The following is an 18,262-nucleotide window of genomic DNA, read 5'->3' as shown; positions in this document are numbered from 1 at the left end:
GTCGGTGGTCCTAGAAATGCACTTGATGATTCTAATGTTTTTGACTGGAAGATGCTAAAATTTTGTTGACTGATTAAAACTGAACAGATCCAAAGCCCAGATTTGGCCTTATGGTACCTGGTAATACTTCTATGAATAAAATAAACTCTATCTTTATTTATAGTAGTTATTACATTCTTGTCTTCATTGATACCTGCTTGTATCTTCAAAATTATGTACAGTCTATTTAAAACACTGCGGCAAGAATAATTGCTGGTGTCACAAAATATGGATTTATTTCAAAATATGAGATTTGGTCCTCGGTATTTGCAGCAACTGATCGTGGCTGTTTTTACCGTTGCTGATAAACGAAAGCTCAGATCTTTTGCCAAAAAGAAATTTGTTTTTCCAAAAGTCAGAAAAGAAAACTATGGACGACGTCGTTTCTCTGTGGCTGCAGCTATGGTCTGGAATGGACGACGATGTGGTGAATGTTAAAGAGGAAAGAGACACGTTCAGAAAGAAGCTAAAACATCAATATTTTGTTCGCCCGCTTTTGTAAATCTGTTCATAATATTGGAATCATTACCATTTATTTTTGGAAAACTAGAGCCAGATTATGCCTAACCTTTTAAATCATTTGTTCTTATTGACAGTTGACACAAGTCGTTTTCAGTCTGGACGTTCAAATGTAAAAATATCAATAGTTTGACTGTTTAATTCATGATTGACAGTAAAGTCGCAAAAGCTGGCAGTTATGGGCCATATTCTACAAAACATGATAAACCCTCCCACAAAACCGGGCACTTACATTTGGAACTTTTCAGCTCTTGGACGGTCATAAAAAATGATTTATCCCAAAGGAAAAGACATTCAAACAAATTTTGTATATTATTAGGATTTTATATTTATGTATACGTATTTGTATATATAAATAAATATTTTGTTGCAAATCAATGTTTCAAGTGCTGAAAAACAGAGAAATGGGGATGGTAGAGGCCAATAATATTCTATGTGACACAATGCCCGAGTAAGAACCCTTAATTTTAATTTATTATTCCGACATTTATTTTAAATAATTTTTAAATAATATTTGGTCAAGTTTGGAAAATATGAAATGCTTTTCAAGCCGTGATGGGCTTACTTGGCAAGGTAAATATAGTAATATAATTACCTCAAAAAATTTAGTTCAAAAAAACATTATACCAATATAATACACAAACTCGACTTTGTAACGTAGCGTTAGACAATTCCGTAATTAACATACTGGGATACGTTACGACTACGAAGCGTTTGTACGGAGTGGACAAAAACAAGAAAGCCATAGTCATAAGTGAGGATCTTGGCTTGACGTGGGCATCGGTATCAAATTCCACTTTTGCGGATGCTTCCGGTCTACCGGACTATCAGCCGAGTCTGGACATTCCGTGGAACAAAGATATCGATACAACTTCTGTCATCAGTCAGCCATTCGTAGGTTTGGAATGTCGATGATACGTTTTCATTTTTAGAAATTTTGAGACAAATTTTAATTTAAAAACATTTTTGTTTTATTTATAGTTCTGTCAATTTAATTACATTTTATCTAAATTTCCTTCTTAGTAGAAATAGCAACGAGTTAGCTATTTTTAGTTTGTAAAACATGCTTTTCGCAAAATGAAGTATACAATTTTTTTAATCAATCAGGGTTTATAAGACTTACTCATTAAAAAAATCGGCATTATCTTATATTGAATATGGTGTCAAAATTGACAGTAAAAGTAATTGCTTACCTTTTTGTCAAGTTTTCACATCGCTTATCATAAAAATTGAGTGTGATAACAATTATAAGTACGAAACTAATTTATTCGGACTAAAATGAACAAATATAATTACATACAGTGTGGTTCAAAAATAGGTTTTCATTTATCAAGTAGACTATTTCCTTATTAAGCAAGTAACTGATTAACGGTTAACATTTTTGGGCCACTCAATAAATTCGATAACAATCTTGAGAGCAGTTGTTTTACTGATATATTGGCAATTAACTGAAACCTTCACTTTTAGTTAAAAATCAAATTGGGTGAAGGAACGATCGTAAAACTGCTAATTTTTTGAATGTTCTTTTAACTTGCAGTATCTTCAAATTAATCAAATTTGATCAAATCAAATCAAGTTTTCAGGCATATATATACATTTACCGTTTTGTGATCATTCCCACACGTACGCGTTTTTAGATAATGTTGCTTCATTCACGATAATGAAACCTAATTGAACCGTGCAACGAATGGTTGATTGTTAAGCTTTTCAATAATATAAGTATCACAAAGTACACTAGTTTAGTTAGATTTATTATTAGTAAGCAATAGAAGGATTACATAAATCGCGTATTATTTAAATGAAGTTTAGTTTTTTTTTAGAAAGCATAATAGTAAAAAATTTTAAGCAAAAAAATAAAAAGGTGCATGTAATTTATGTTTAAAACGACAAAAAATGTAAGCGATGTGTTGATGTTCTTTTGTGATTAAAAATAAACAAGTCAAGTAGAAACAAACTTTGAGATCGAATTTTGTATTAAAATTATTTGATGTGAGATGGAGTTTGGAAAGATATCATTGAACATCAATCTCTTTTTGATATGCACATGCATATATTCGTTAAAATTTTCGAAGATGTTCATCCAACGTTGTTCGTCTATGACCATCAAAAATTCACCAACTTTATCAAGCCTGTAAAAGATATTTTAAACCAACTTTATTCCAAATAAATTCTTATCCTAACACAAAAAATGAACGATTATGTTAAGGATTTATGTTTCAAAACATTAAATTTGCTTACAAACCGTAAATTCAATATTTCGTGAAAAGCTATAAGGCTTTGCTCCAATACGGAACTTAAAATTTTGGAATTGCTAGACTGATGATTGCACGCGGTTAATGCACAATATATTTTTTACAGCTCCGTGGGTTAGCAAGCTTGTTCGCTTTTAGTTAATTTTTTACAAACAACGTGAAGTAATCTATATTAAATAAGTTAGGGTTTTTTTTGCTCAGACATAAATGAAACATGAGTGTTGAAGAATGAATTATAATAACTTACTCGTGTAGTATTAAATTTAAGGTAAAACATATTGCAGCCAAGTACGATGGGCTTTACTACAACGTTGGAAAGGTGGCAGACTGGATGGAGTGCTGCTCGTAGAGGATTTTGTGCAATCCCACTGAAGCAGCTGCGGAAATCTTGAGGCATAGAACGCATTTTTTAATTTTATTGTTTCCATGTGATAAACTGACAACTATACTTTCGTAATTTTACATTGCTCACTGATTACACATTTGAACTATATTTCTTTTTTATATATTAATGTTGTACTTTCGAAGTATATTTTTATTGTTTAGATGTTTTGAAAACTTTTTAATTTCATCTCATGTTTGTCAATAAATAACTTTTAATTTTAATAAAGTGTTAGTCAAGCATTTCTGCCAGTTTTGATATTATGAAATACAACAGTCCGACGACATAATAAATTAAAACAAATTCCACCAGTAAATCGACATCAACCGGTTTGGAAACAACGCTGTCAAACATTTGTCTCGCTAGTTTTTTTTTGTTTTTAACGAATATATATGATGGATGTGTTTCACCTGAAATTTTGTTTCTTAAAAACAACGTCACTCTTGAAACAAATTGGCATGCGCCTCATTCTCTTATTTGTCGCGGTTTATCAAAGCTGCCTTATCTCCTTTAGAGTCGAGGATTCGTTGTCGTAGTTCATTTCATCAGACTAATTGTATTGAGGTCTTCCAATACTGGCATTCATTCATGAAAATTCAATCTATCAAAATTTTACTTCTGGCATGTTGTAGCACTTTAAGGCTCGTAACCACCAACACTTGTGCTACAACTTCAAAGATGAACACAACTGCTTCGAATGCAAACTTGGTTGAACGTGTTCGAATGCCAACAGTAATATAAACACTTAACTAATTCAAGTAACTACATAAATCACATTTACGACTTCGTTTGACATTTACGACTCCGCTACTCCTGCCCTTTATATAGCTTCTATGGTATGAAAAGATTCTACGGTTTACAATCGATTGACAAATAACAAAGATAACAAATGTAAAAAGATAACAACTAATTATATAGAGTAATTCAACCATTCCAGTGGTTATGACAAGTCAAATACACGAAAACAGAAAAAACTTAAAATTCATATATGAAGTCAGTGTCAACGGACCAAAACTACGCGAAATAATGCCACACTCATCGGAAAATTGATATTTTTGAATGCAACTTAGAAAACATGATATATATATATATATATATATATATATATATATATATATATATATATATATATATATATATATGTTGGTAATAGACTATAATTTTTACAATATTCTATAAATTCTACCGAATGTTTGGCGTTAATATGTTTGTAGTTCGTTTTTTCGATTTTTCTCACTAAAGTTTTCTGGTGAACGTTTAGTTTATTAAAATTCAAAATAAACTTATTTTTCGAATTCATGCTGCAAATAAGGCCATATTTAGATTCCGAATGAATCATCATCAGTGCTCCTTGCTGTATATATATATACATGCTTAGAAATTGATACTATTGATATTGGACGATAATTTGAAACCTGATCTGTCTGACCACTTTTATGAATTGGAATAACTTTTGTCATTTTAAGACATTTGAGAAATATATCAGCAGTGAATGATAAATATAATCATAATAAACAGCAAGCTTACAACATTTAAAATGTAAACACATTTCTTAATTATAAAAATATATAAAAACATTTAAAAAATAATTACATTACAATATCTGGAAGAAAAATTAAAAATCTATAAACATTTTTTGTAAATCTGACTTTTTTAAGTTACTGATTAACATTTAACATTAACTTTAGTTATTGGATAATCACAACATAATCAAAAATGTTTAAAAAAAACATTGTCAAAATGAATTCTTCTCATTCCATTTATAATTACTAAAATGATTTTTATTTTCTTTCAATTTTTGATTTTTAATTGTCTTTACATGAATGAATCTTTTTAATTTTTTATTCGACAAAGTATTTTCATACAAGTTTTTAGTTGCTATAATTTTGCATATAATTTCCGCAGTAGCAGAATTTTTAAAAGAATTTGTGGTAGTACAAGTAATTAATTTGCCAAACAATGACATATTCGTGTTGCAACTATTAGAATTTTTCAACAAATCACCACCATCCAAATGAACCTTTTTCCTATCAGGGATACAATTAGCATTAGCAGTTGTGCTGTTTTTCGTTTCTTTAAATAATTTTAATTTTTCCAATCCCAAAGCTGTATCACAATTTATTTCTGTGTTGAACGGGCAATCAGTAGATTTGTCGTCATCGTTACGCGTTTCTCTATTTAAGTTTAAACTATTATTTATCGTTGTTTGAAATTTTCCCGGACATTTAAAATTTTTAGCATAATCAAGCAACGAAACCTCCGATGATAAGGAATGTGTATGAGTCATTGTTTCTCGTAAAACCTGGATGGCTGATGAAACAAAATGGAAAATGTATATATATAGATATATATATAGGAAGGACGTTTAAAAAAATTAGTTACATCAAACTCCTAGAAAGTAAAACAATAGATAGAAAAGTGAAATCCATTAAAAGGATTTAAAAGTTAATTACCATATAGAACGTTCCGAAAATAAAAGTATTAATTATTCTGATTATATGATTATGGTTATTCTTATATAATTTCATGAATATATATATATATATATTAAATATGTATAATTCGAATAAAAGGGTCATTTTATATATAGGGTATATATTTATTTTATTTTTTCTGGAAAAAAAGATGCATTACAAAATTCATAATTTAAAGTAGATCGGTGTTAAAGTAGGTCAAAAGTCTTTTTTATAGTCCAGAGGAATTAACAACACACAAACAGCTTTTGTAAATACGTACTAAACTACATGTGATAAATGAGTTCTTTTTGTCATTTTCAAACCTGGTCACTGAATATATGTTGAATCAAGATATATGGGTTATTGCTTAACAGAAATAAACAATTTCAACCTATCGTATGCTTTTGATTTCTATAACAATAAGAAAATTTTTTTGAATTTAGATTGAAAAAATTACTTTCGGCTGTCCATAATAATTTTAATGTGAAAAGTAAACACTTTTTTACAAAAATCCACGAAACCTTACTTACGTTACAGGCGTCTACTGCTTCATCTTCAGTTTTGTAAAATCTTTTGCATAGACTTAATATTCTAGGAGTAAACATGGCTCACCAGTTAAAGTTTTTCAAGTTCTGTTCTTCATTGCTGAAACAAAATATCTCGGCTAGGTGTACACAAACGGTAATAAAGTTTTTTTGGTACTTTTTTATTTTCTCTTGTTTAATTATTTTATTTTTTTCTATTTTAATTATAATATAAAGAATATATAATTATTATAATTGTATAAAAATAACAGATAACTCTACTAGTTATAATTTTTATTTATAAAAAATTAAATTATTATATATATTATTATATATATATATATATATAGTACTTATAATATTATGATTATTAAATAACTTATGAATGAGTGAGTTAAATTAAATTATTACTTTTTTTCTTTTGGGCTCTTATTTTTTATTAATTAATGTTATAAATTTAATAATCATAAATATAATTATTATAATTATTACACTATTTACTTTCCTACACTTATTTAAGTTGTTACTACTACAATTTGTTTGTAAAGTACACTATAGTTTACTATAGACATTGCTTATTTATTTTTATTAAGGAGCATAAAACATGATTGACATTTTGATTATTATACTTCATTTGGGTTAGGTGTAGGTGGGGTTTGTCACTTATATTGTTATCAATTATTAAATCATAATGTCTATTCTATTATAATTATATTCAGTTTCAACATAAATTTATACATAAGCCCTCCCCAACTAACCCATCCTTTACTTAATTATTCTGCCCCTCTTTACACTCATCTTATATGACATCATTTGTTTTAACATATATTTATTACAATATAATAAAATATTAATGGGAATTTGTTACATAAGCCATTTTTTAGTTGATTCTGTACTGGATTTCTTTATTTTTTCAACTAAATTAAACCTATTTTGTTTTCCATATTCTAAATGAGGTTGTAAAAGGGTGATGGTGGGCTGAAATTCAACAATCTGAGTACATTTAGCATATCATATCATATGTCTTTTTAGGCTTGAAAGGGCATATTTAGTTGAACACCTGGAACAATACCAGATAACTTATTATTCAGCTTTTGAACAAATGCCTCTATATAAACATATGATGAGAACAAATATTTATATTAACTTTTAATATAATGATTAATCAATTTTAAAGTTTGTTAAAAAATGTTCTCATGATGTGAGCAAAACTGCCATGTTGACAAAAAATGATAAACGGGTTGGAAGATGGCTTCTAGCATGTTCTGGGATGTGTTTTGGTGCCATTGTAATTGGTGGCATAACCAGGTTACTTTTATCTTCTTAACTTTGATAGAACTTTTACGTCTAATAAAATTGTTCTTATGTATATAGAATGAACCATTATGTAGCATACCAAGACTATTTGAGTAATTATATTCTGATTATTATCAATCTGATGAAATCTTTCACTAATTGACTGAAGAGTAGTTTCGCAAAATTGTTGTAAATGGGAATTTTTTCTGATCCTTTCTGGATGGTGAACTCCACTGACAATGCAAATATTAAAAAAAAATTTACTTTGTCGTAATTGGAAATAATTTAATCATAAAATTTGCTCCAATTCTAACTGAAATGGAAATATTTTATTCTTAAAATTTGATCCAATTCTAACTGAATGGAGTATAGCTTAACATAATATAGCTTGAATCTTTGTTATTTGCAGACAATCATTTCCCCTTATATCAATAATTCTTTTATAAAGAAATTGTTGTCAGCTATTGCTTACTCTCAGAATCTCTTCAATGAATTGTACTTACATTGTTTCTTGAGAACTGTTAATCACCAAACTTTTTTATTAGCATCGATATCATTGTTTTTACTGGATCAATCGCTAATTATTTTTGCACTTTGTACCAAAACCATCATCTTCTACATCTTCAATATTTGTTATAGCAATGCTAACTGTACACTAGATTTCTGACCAATTTTTTTATTAACTAACTTGGTTGTGTGTGCCTAAACCTAAATGATAGTGGGCAAATTATATATCATCAGTTTTTTTCAGTTATCATTATTATGTGTACATGCACCCATATTTATAAAATAAAATATTTAAATTATTATATATATATATATATATATTATAGGTTAGTTTTTGTTTGTATGTGTAAGTGTTTATTTACAAATTTTCATTAAATGCAGACTCACTGAATCTGGTTTATCAATAACCCAGTGGAATGTAATAAAAGGCATGAGACCACCAAGAACAGAAGATGAATGGGAAAAAGAGTTCACAGAGTATAAAAAATATCCTGAGTACAAATAGTTAGTGATGATTTTTTTTAACAGTCGTTTTCTTTTGTCTTTTGCTTTCTTTAGATCTGCAAAAGAATTATACAACGACATCCTGTTATAATAATAATTTTATATAACGTTTATAGAGCATGATATGCAACCTACATATGCATTTTGAAGAAATGTGTTTTAAACATTTTTATTAATTGACAAGGAAGCACTGTCATAGCTCAGAAGACAATTCATTCTGAACATCCAGAGCAATCTGCTAGATGGGTTTAGAATAGTTAGAAGACTTTTTGAGAACCTATCGCAAAACTGGATAACTACAAAAACCAGCAAAGGCTTATCCACCAGATTTAAATTACACTGATGATAGTAGTTTATACCAAAAACATTGAAAAAATTTTTCAATTTGAATGAACTTAATAATGTTTGCGTGCAATAACAATCTTTGTAGTCCAAGAGCTATATTGTAGCCAAGTAAATAGGGAATTGTAACTAAGTTGCTCTTGCCAGAGTTGCATAATAAAGAAAAACTCAGGTCAGCTCTATTACCTTTAGGAGCTATTATTTTAAATGAATTTGTTAACTTGTTGAAATATGTTTTAATGCAGTTTAGAACGTGAACTAACTTTGGAAGGATTCAAAAAAATATTTTTCTGGGAATATATCCATCGCATGTGGGGTCGAAGTATTGGTCTCGTGTTTTTACTGCCTGCTGTTTTCTTCTGGAAGAAGGGTTACTTCAACAAGGGAATGAAGATCAGGACGCTTATATATGGTTCTCTCATCGGCGCACAGGTAATTATTTGATCTGGAATTATTGCAAATGTCAGTCAATTATTTATCCACTTGTTTTCTGGGAAGGGTGTCCTTGGCTGGTACATGGTGAAAAGTGGACTGGAAGAACATAACGAATCAACAATCACACCGAGAGTTAGTCAATATAGGTTAAACACTTTTGCTTTTTGTATATATATATATATTACCACGCTTTCAGCTTTAAGTTTGAAACTTAATATCTCAGTTTTACAGACAATTATTTTATTGTTATTATTCAATTTGTTAAAATTACATGCAGAGCTTTTACAACTCCATGTTTCACTATAGAAATCAAGTACTCCTGTGCGTGACAGTGAATTTTTTCATAATTTTTTAAAAGCCAAAACTCTGTTTAACCGTGTCGAAAGCTTTTGTCAAAGCGATTAATGTCATGAAAAGATCGTTTTGCTGCCTTTGAAATTTTTTTCGGCTGACAAACAGCAAATATGTCAGCAGTATAACGTTTTGGGCGGAAACCACACTGAATTTTTAGAACAGCTGTTTAGATAAAATGAAGAAAAGATTAGTTCAATAATCGGCACCCTACTTAGCACATGCATACAATGGATTGATGTGTTCAGTGGCTAACTAGAAATTTGTAATTGAGCAAAAATTATTTTAAAAATGCAATGAAATTGTTAATGAAATTTTGACAAATTGTTAATGAAATTTTGACATTCGAAAATGGACTTTCAGATTGGCTGCCCACTTGACTTCAGCACTAGTACTTTATTCACTGTTTTTCTATCAAGGACTGAACCATTTACTTGAGCCACAACAAGTAAGTGATTAATTAATTAAAACTTTTGCTGTTAACCAGAAGTGTATAAAAGTAAATTTAAATTGAAAGTTTGCCATGACCTCCGCTGTGAAGAGGCTGAAAATGATGAACCACACTATTAAAGCTTTGGTCGTTTTGACTGCTATTTCTGGTAATTTGATTTAATTTTCAGTTCAAGTTTAATTTATTGCGGTTTTGAAGTTTATTGAAATCGTTCGAAATAGAGTTAATTTGCCAATTAATGATCTTTTTGCATGCTTCTCTTCGTGATTCCGAACTAGATAATATCATAAATTTGCACAGGCTGTCATCATCACCGGTTCACTAGTGACATTATATAAATCGCTAAATGGCCAAAGTTGTTAATTTGTTAATTTAATTAATCACAATCTCAAGGCGCTTTTGTGGCAGGACTAGATGGTGGTCTCGTTTATAACACGTGGCCAAAAATGGCGGACAAATGGATTCCCGATGACTTAATGGCTATTACTCCTAAATGGAAGAATGCTTTTGAAAATGTGGCTACTGTTCAGTTTATTCATCGACATTTAGTACGTTTTAACCGCGAAAGGTTTTTTTCAGTTGTTTCAACTGGTACTGCTTTTTTTAATTTCAAACGGTTATTTCGTTTTTGTCACACACATTTTAAATAAAAAATTTCTATTTATTTTCAATAAATGTTTTTTGAAAAGGCAGAAAAATTTTATTTAGGGTGAACTAACGGGAGGCTTAATATTCATCACTTGGCTCTACAGCCGAAAGGTTAAACTTCCACCAAGAGCAAAATTCATTATAAACTGCCTGGCTGCTGCCGGTCTTTTGCAGGTATTATCCGTTTAATTAACTGGCAAATTATATGATTTAATTTATCTTCTTCGTTAAAAAAATCATCGTTCCTTTAATCAACACGAAATTGCAAATAAATTAATGTCGATAAATAAATATATGTTTTGTTAACATCTGGTTTAAGCTTGGGAAAAAGAGTGAGCAGAGATGGTTTGCGCCAAAATTGCCCGATTTCTATAAATTATCATGGTAATCATAAGACGCGTTGCTAAAATCAACATTTCTGACATGCTGTGTTGACTGCTCTGTAGAATAGTCGTTGCGGGAAGCATGCGGACTTCGACAAGCTGCTTTGATAAATTAATCTGTACATCAAACTGTTGTACAACTCTTGCACGTTTATTGACCCGCAACTAAATGTAATATTTAAATCTTCGATAGTTCAAGACAGTTCTAATTTTTCTTTTTTTTTAATCATCGTAATTTATTGTTTTCCATTTCCATTGACAATGCAGGGTTTGCTGGGAATAGCCACATTGTTATCATTTGTTCCCGTCCATCTGGCAAGTGCTCATCAAGGTGGTGCTGTAACAGTACTTAGTTTTGCTCTCTGGGTTACACATGAGCTTAGAAGAATGCCAAAATAATTAATTTCATTCATAGTGAACCCAATATTAATGTTTTATTATTTCGATGTTACAAAATATCATGAACGAAAATGTAACATTTAATTATTTTTATGAAGAAATATTACAATCAGAGATGCTAAATTAAAAAAAAATCATTTCAAAAAGATTGATGAAATAAAGAAAACAAGCTCGAAACTTTTTTTGATTAATTTGTAATTAGAGTTCTTAGTAATTAGATTAATTAGAGTTCTCGCTGCTTTTTACTTCATAACCAGTTTTATCTAAAAACAGTTATTGTAAAAAAATCGCAAGTAGCTTGAGCGTCTAGTTCGGCATCATTAGCGATGATGTCAGAAAAGAACCGGCGTTATTTAAGTATTGCTAATTTTGATTAATTATTATTTATATCATCCCGACCAGAAATTCGCACATTCAAGTAAACGGCTAAGCCCGGATAATAAGAAATAAAATTGGAAAGTTTTTGATGAAGTATAGATACATCACATTGGATTGCATTTAGCAAAATGACATGGTGGTGTATCAAATCCTTGAGCTTTCTAACAATTTATTTTAATTAATTCATAACATGTAAAAAATGCGAAGCGGCTTAGTAACGTACGAATAAACGCGCTTTAAAAAAATCTATGGAAGATACGTATTTCAAAACAACATTAAATCTTAGTCTAAAAATCAAATATTGTTCAAAGGCCAAATTTTAAATAATTTAATTGATAAATTATAAACAATTAATAAATAAATTGTTTTGTACCGTGAAATGTTATGCAAAATGTTTCTAACTATTTTTGTGCTAACATTTGGTTTTTACAAATTTAGCTTTCAAACCGAAGAGAGGAGATATCATAGGTGATTTGTGTATTATAATAATAATACTATTTCGCCATCGACAACGTCTACAGCGTTTGAATTTTTGATCTTGCGCGGGTTGCTTCAAGGCCGCAGTCAGGATTTTGGAGTGTTCGGAATTTTTGGAACACAAGACAACGGAAACTCAATAATTATAAATGAAAATTTTAAAAAATAAATTGATTGCTTCCTGCAAATTATAAAAAATATAATTTATAAACATAAATTTAAACGACGCGATTTGTGATCTCAATTGATTGAAAACTTTATAATAGTCTACTTATAAATCGCAAAGTTGAAGCATTAAAATTATTGACTTATAATAAGTAAAACATAATGATAAAATAGAGGATGAAATGTTAGGAATAAAACGTAATAAATGTTCAAAAAGGCTCCACTGGCACCCATCATAGCTCCAACCATGTAGATTGTTGATTTTTTTGAGTCAATTAAGATCGCAAGTTTTACGCTCGCTTGATTTTATGTTCAAAGATGTTATTAAACAATGTAAAAACACTAAAATTAAGCTTTAACTATGTTAATTTTCTCCAGGTGGCTCCACTTGTTACCAGAGATGCCTCATCATCCTATACCATCCTGTCATACAGATGGCCACTGGCTATGTTATGTCATGTGCAAGTGAGAATCATCAAATCGCTTGTAAACCGCTTATTTTTTTATAACAGTAAATTTCTGTACTTAGTCTTAGTTAGAAAATCTATATATTTCAAATTAAAAATATATTCTGCGAAAGTCCATTTAGCCCCACCTACACTCGCTATTCATATACTATTTTGAGGTTTCCCTTTTCATCAACATGTCACGCTCATTGTTTTATGCTAAACAACTTTTTAAGCTCAGTTAGAATGGATCTATGTAATCGGTGTACATTTTGTGGTTGTAGGCGAGGAATACACTCCCGTACTTGCTACTTGAAACGCAAAACTTAGCAAAAAATGTTTACCTATCTATTAACACTTTTAATATACCTAACCAATTTTTTCATAAACTTTTTATTAATGATTTTTGTTTGCATTCTTCAGAAAATGTTTTCCAGAAACGAAAAATGTTTTAGGAATTTGTAGGGAGAAATATTGTCAGTGCGAAGTGGATTTGGATGCTAACTTAAACACGAATTTGAAAAGTTGTGCAGAAGTAAAACACCCGATAGATTATATTATACTCCCTTATTAAAAAAACTTCAAAAAATTTAAAAAACCCTTTTTTAATTTTTTTAATTATTAACAATTATCTATTAATTATTAATTGAGTTAAATCTGCCGATTAGATTTTTCAATTTCAATTGGAAGGAAAAACAGAGGGAATTAGTTAAGTCAAATAATGAAAAATTATCATTTTATGAAAAGAATATAAAAATTTGTTATCTGGATTCGTATTTGAGTAAATTGACTGGATTTCAAGATCAAAATTAAAAAAGTGGCTTGAAAAAGTAATTGCTGTGATTGCGAAAAGTTTCATCCATCTTCGATTGTAGTAGTTTCAACTTTGGACTTAAAAATTCAACCACCCACAGTCATCTTTGTAATTATGCCAAGATTTAATAAATGTTAATTATTAATATATTAGCGTATATGTGATCTGCCGAACCGTACACCCTAACTACCACAATATGTATGACTAATGTGCTGGTTCTCAACCTTTTTAGAGCCGTGACCTCTGGAAAATTATTATTTGACCCCCAACGGAGTCGCTTTTCACAAGAAGAGACCCTCTGCTCTAACATTTTCTATCATGGCTAATTTAATTTACTAATTCACTACTCTAAATTTTATTTGTATAATAAGAAAAATGAACAAATTTTTGTGATAATACATTTTTCAGAAGGAATTTTTTATAATTTAAGTTTGTGAAAGCAAAATTACACAATTTTGATTTAAAAGTACGGTTAAAAATTAAAAATAACAAAAAACTGAAATAAATTGTTAAAAACTAAGCAGATTAATTAATTTGTAGCAAATCCTAGTAACTTTTCGTCAGATTACAATATGGATTGGGGAATAGAATATTGTAATTCACTTATTACCACAAATGTTGAAGGCAATCCTCCTCGTTATGTCGTTTATTTCATTCAATCGATTATTTTTATGCAAAACAAATCGGTACGAATCAATGGGTGAACTAGCCAACGAGTCGATTTCCTCTTTGTTTATGCCATCAAAATCTTCAACGGCAACGACTGTCATCTTAGCTCCGTACATCTTCAACTTCCCTGCTTCCATGGTTGTTTGTGGAACGTTGATATTCGAATTTCCGTCTGTCACAATAACCACGTGATCCGTTGCATCTTGCCTATTGGCCGAAGAATGCAGCACGTCATCCAAAGTCATTTTGAATACTGAAGCCGTGTTGGTTCGTCCGTTAATATGATGGAGATTGAGAGCGTTTAGAACGCTCGGTTTATCATTGTACTGGTCGAAATTAAAAACAAGATAGGATTTATCACTGTATGTCAGTAGAGCCAATTTGGTGCCTTCATTTCTGCTTGGATAGAATACTAAATTATTGACTAAAGTTCTTGAAAATAGAAGAATATCATTAAAAGATTCAGCTAATGAGCCAGATAAGTCTAGAGCCAACACAACGTCCGCTTTATTTAGGCATGCTGAAGAAATATGTAAAAATAAAAGTTTTAAGTTCTTATCATAAACGATGGAGTATTTTGAAAACTTACATTCGTTACAAAAAGGGCCAGTTTTTCCAGGTGGACATATGCAGTCGTACGATTTACCGTGAGAAACGCAGGTTGACCCTGAATCGCACCTGTTGCTCAAGCATGGATCAAACTCTGTCGAAATTCATAGAAAAATGTGGTATACATTTATTCATTCATAAATTTAAATGGAAACCTGGACAAATGATATTTGTCATTATTCTGTCAGCTAATTCAGCGTTCAGTGATCGGAATGAAGTTGAAAGAAAAATATGTTCATCGGGCGGATAATTCACAATGTTTGAAAATTCTAGTGGAACTTGTCCTTCACCTTTTAAAGAAAAGTTAAATTTTAAACCATTTTAATTTAACTTAACAAAATATTATTATTTTGCAAGAGAGCTACGTAACAAAAATAATTTTAGTTTTGAAATCATTATTTGATCATCACCTATTTTTACTGCCAACAAACGAGTGCCCATGTTTTTCAGCTGGACAGCATAGCTATAAATTGACTCGTCATTTGTGTCCACCGATCCAGTTGTCATAATTACAACAAAATTAGCTGCATTCGGTCTATCACCTTTTTCTGGTAAAAAAATGTTTTGTCTAATTTCCCTTAGAGCTTGTGCTAGGTTGGCCTTTCCGTATGTATATTTTGGAAAGTATAACGCCTGTAAGGATTATATACAATATTTTTTCAATTTTTAAAATTATGAAATATTTTTTAAAATGTTTTTTTTTCATCAAGAAAATCATAAACATGTAATATTCCCGGTAGTATTTATAGTATTTAGAAGAACAATCAACTTTGAAAACAATTTTATAAAATTTTAGTTTCTAATTACTCTGTCGTTCTTTTTTTATTGAAAGCATGTGTAGTTTGCCTCACAGATATAAACAAATTAATAAATTTTAAAATTTGAACAGAGAACATGCAAATCATTTGAATAATGCTTTCTAGTGATTCGTGAGAGATAAAAATTGAATATAACGAAGCAAATGCTTCCTGGTTAACGTTCTCATTTAATTTCTAGAGCTCAACTCATTTCTCAATTCAATTCACCGTAACTCTGTAACCCACATATATATCAAACACACAATTGTATTCAATTATATGATGTACTATATCTAAAGACTGATTAGAACAAAGAAAATTCAAATTGAGAGAAATTTGAAAATTAGAAATATTTTCAGTCAAAAAATTTGAAATAAATTTCAACTATTTTTGGAACATACCTTTACAACATCTTCTCGAGACATATAACCATTAAAGTCAAATTCAACAATTGCAGTATCCGAAAACGTTACAAGAGCGATTTTGGATCCATTGTCACCCACGTTCAAATAACTTATCAGCGTTTTCATGAAGTCGAGGCTTGCTGCAAAACGCTCCGGTCGCATGTCGTTTGATTTGTCAATCACAAAAACAATGTCGTATTTGACTGCACATTCTTGAAATGTAATTTTTGTTAGTAAAATGTTAAAATTTTGTTTAAATAAAAGCTTTTCATACTTTTATCGCAAAATTCTCCACTTTGGGTTGGAGCGCAGATACATTCGAAACCATTAATTTTGTCAACACATGTACTTCCATCTCGACATCTGCTTGACGAGCAGTCATTTTGCGCTAAATTTGAAAACTTGAATAAATCAAAGTTGAGTCATTAATATGAATGACTAACAATTGCAAAGAGATTCAATGACTTTTGGTAAAACTTCTTCATTCAATGCATCAAACGTTTTAGCGACAAATGTATTTCTTCCATTCAAATTTGATGACAGAAGATTCATTTGTTCTAAATTCTCTGAATACTAATGAATGTAACGTTTTAAAATCTGCCAATAAAAATATATTTAAAAAATGTAAACTCGTTACTTCTGAAAGCTGGACTGTAACATAGAGAATGGTAATCCCCATTTTTCGGACAGTAGCTGAATATTTGAAATCTTCATACAAATTTTTTAATTGCCCAAACGATATGATAACAAAAAATTTATTTCTTTGTTTGGTGCCATATTTTTCAAAGAATGATATTCCATTTGCAAACATATTGGAAAGACTATTTTTTTCATAAAACGATCTGACGATTTAAAAATTAAGTTGATTGAAAGATAGTCTGTATTGAAGTAATTTAAGAAACGTACAACATCTTAAGAAGTTGAATTGAATCCCAAGCGTTGCTGATGTCAAAGCTAGTAAGCACGTTTTGATTTCCATTGGTCTCCTGGACCATCATGTTGAGGACATTAGACAAAGTCTGACCGTGGTGCATCAACAACCTTATAAATTTCATGACATGTTGGGAGTATAACTCAGGATTCAACGATTTTGACGTCTCAACACCAATTATCACGTCTCCCAGCTGACACCCTGCATCAACAAATTTTAATTGAAAGCAAAAATTGTTTACACAAAAATTTAATTTTAATTATTATTTACTTGATCTACAATCAAAAGAACCAAAGCCACCGGTGCAGCCGCAATAATAAGTCAGGTAATCGTAACCACAGTATCCATTGTTCATACAAACTTTATTTTGGCAGAACGTTTTTCCTGTTTCAGAGTTTGTGTTTTAGGTTTAGAAATTTTTTTTATGTTTGTCTTTGTCAATTGTATCAAACACTCAAGTATTAGATAATTTAGTTAAAACTCATTATAATTACTAACTTATCCATATAACAGTTTTTTTAAACACTTCATAATTCAGAACAAATTTTCAAAAATTGACTTCATCAAAAATTTTAAAACTTTCATTTCAGTAACTTAAATAATGACCAGTCTTAATATTAATAGTGCAACATAAAAATACATAATAGCAATAATCCGTTACGTCTACTAATAGACACCAACGCATCTCACTATCTCATTATTCAACAAACAATTAATCTCCTAACCCTTAAACAAATTAAAAACCGCCATGCAAAGTTTGAAAAAAAAGAAAGCAGGTAAAACAATGAACACCCAAACAAAAAAATTATTTTAACAGAATTGTCAAAAAATTTCAACGAATAATCATTATAAAATCCGGTTGAAATTTTACACCCAAACTTTCAACTCTAGTACATTTCATTTCGTTATGCTAACAAGACCATACACAATTCTTAAATAGTCAGATGCCGACGGGAACCTTAAAAAGTGACTCGTTGATAAGGGCACTTTGTTCCATCTAGCCTGAAGCACATTCATTAAACACGTCGACGCTAATTTTTAAAGGTGGTGTGGAAGTTTATTTAAAAATAATTACATTTTGTTT

At 30.0% G+C, this 18,262-nt stretch overlaps 2 protein-coding genes across 2 annotated transcripts; one reads left to right on the top strand and one right to left on the bottom strand.

Annotated features, from left to right (window-relative positions):
- Positions 1-7,388: 7,388 nt before the first annotated feature.
- On the top strand, positions 7,389-11,488 carry HELRODRAFT_87016 (hypothetical protein; the record flags this gene model as incomplete). Its single annotated transcript, XM_009028357.1, has 9 exons — positions 7,389-7,480; positions 8,357-8,479; positions 9,067-9,253; positions 9,320-9,402; positions 9,971-10,055; positions 10,125-10,206; positions 10,452-10,606; positions 10,767-10,880; positions 11,357-11,488. 9 exons carry the CDS (start codon positions 7,389-7,391, stop codon positions 11,486-11,488), a joined length of 1,053 nt encoding a protein of 350 aa, XP_009026605.1.
- A 3,545-nt stretch (positions 11,489-15,033) lies between these two features.
- HELRODRAFT_86982 (hypothetical protein) lies at positions 15,034-17,569 on the bottom strand (the record flags this gene model as incomplete). The annotated part of the gene is made up of 3 exons (XM_009028353.1): positions 15,034-15,140; positions 16,522-16,635; positions 17,449-17,569. Coding segments are annotated over 3 exons (342 nt in total), but the record flags the coding sequence as incomplete, so codon positions are not given.
- Between the last annotated feature and the right edge of the window lie 693 nt (positions 17,570-18,262).

This window comes from Helobdella robusta (genome assembly GCF_000326865.2).
Source record: "Helobdella robusta unplaced genomic scaffold HELROscaffold_55, whole genome shotgun sequence".
In the NCBI taxonomy this organism is placed as follows: Eukaryota; Metazoa; Annelida; class Clitellata; order Rhynchobdellida; family Glossiphoniidae; genus Helobdella; species Helobdella robusta.
The sequence above is the reverse complement of the archived record's forward strand: the minus strand, read 5'-3'. Positions and strand labels throughout refer to the sequence as shown.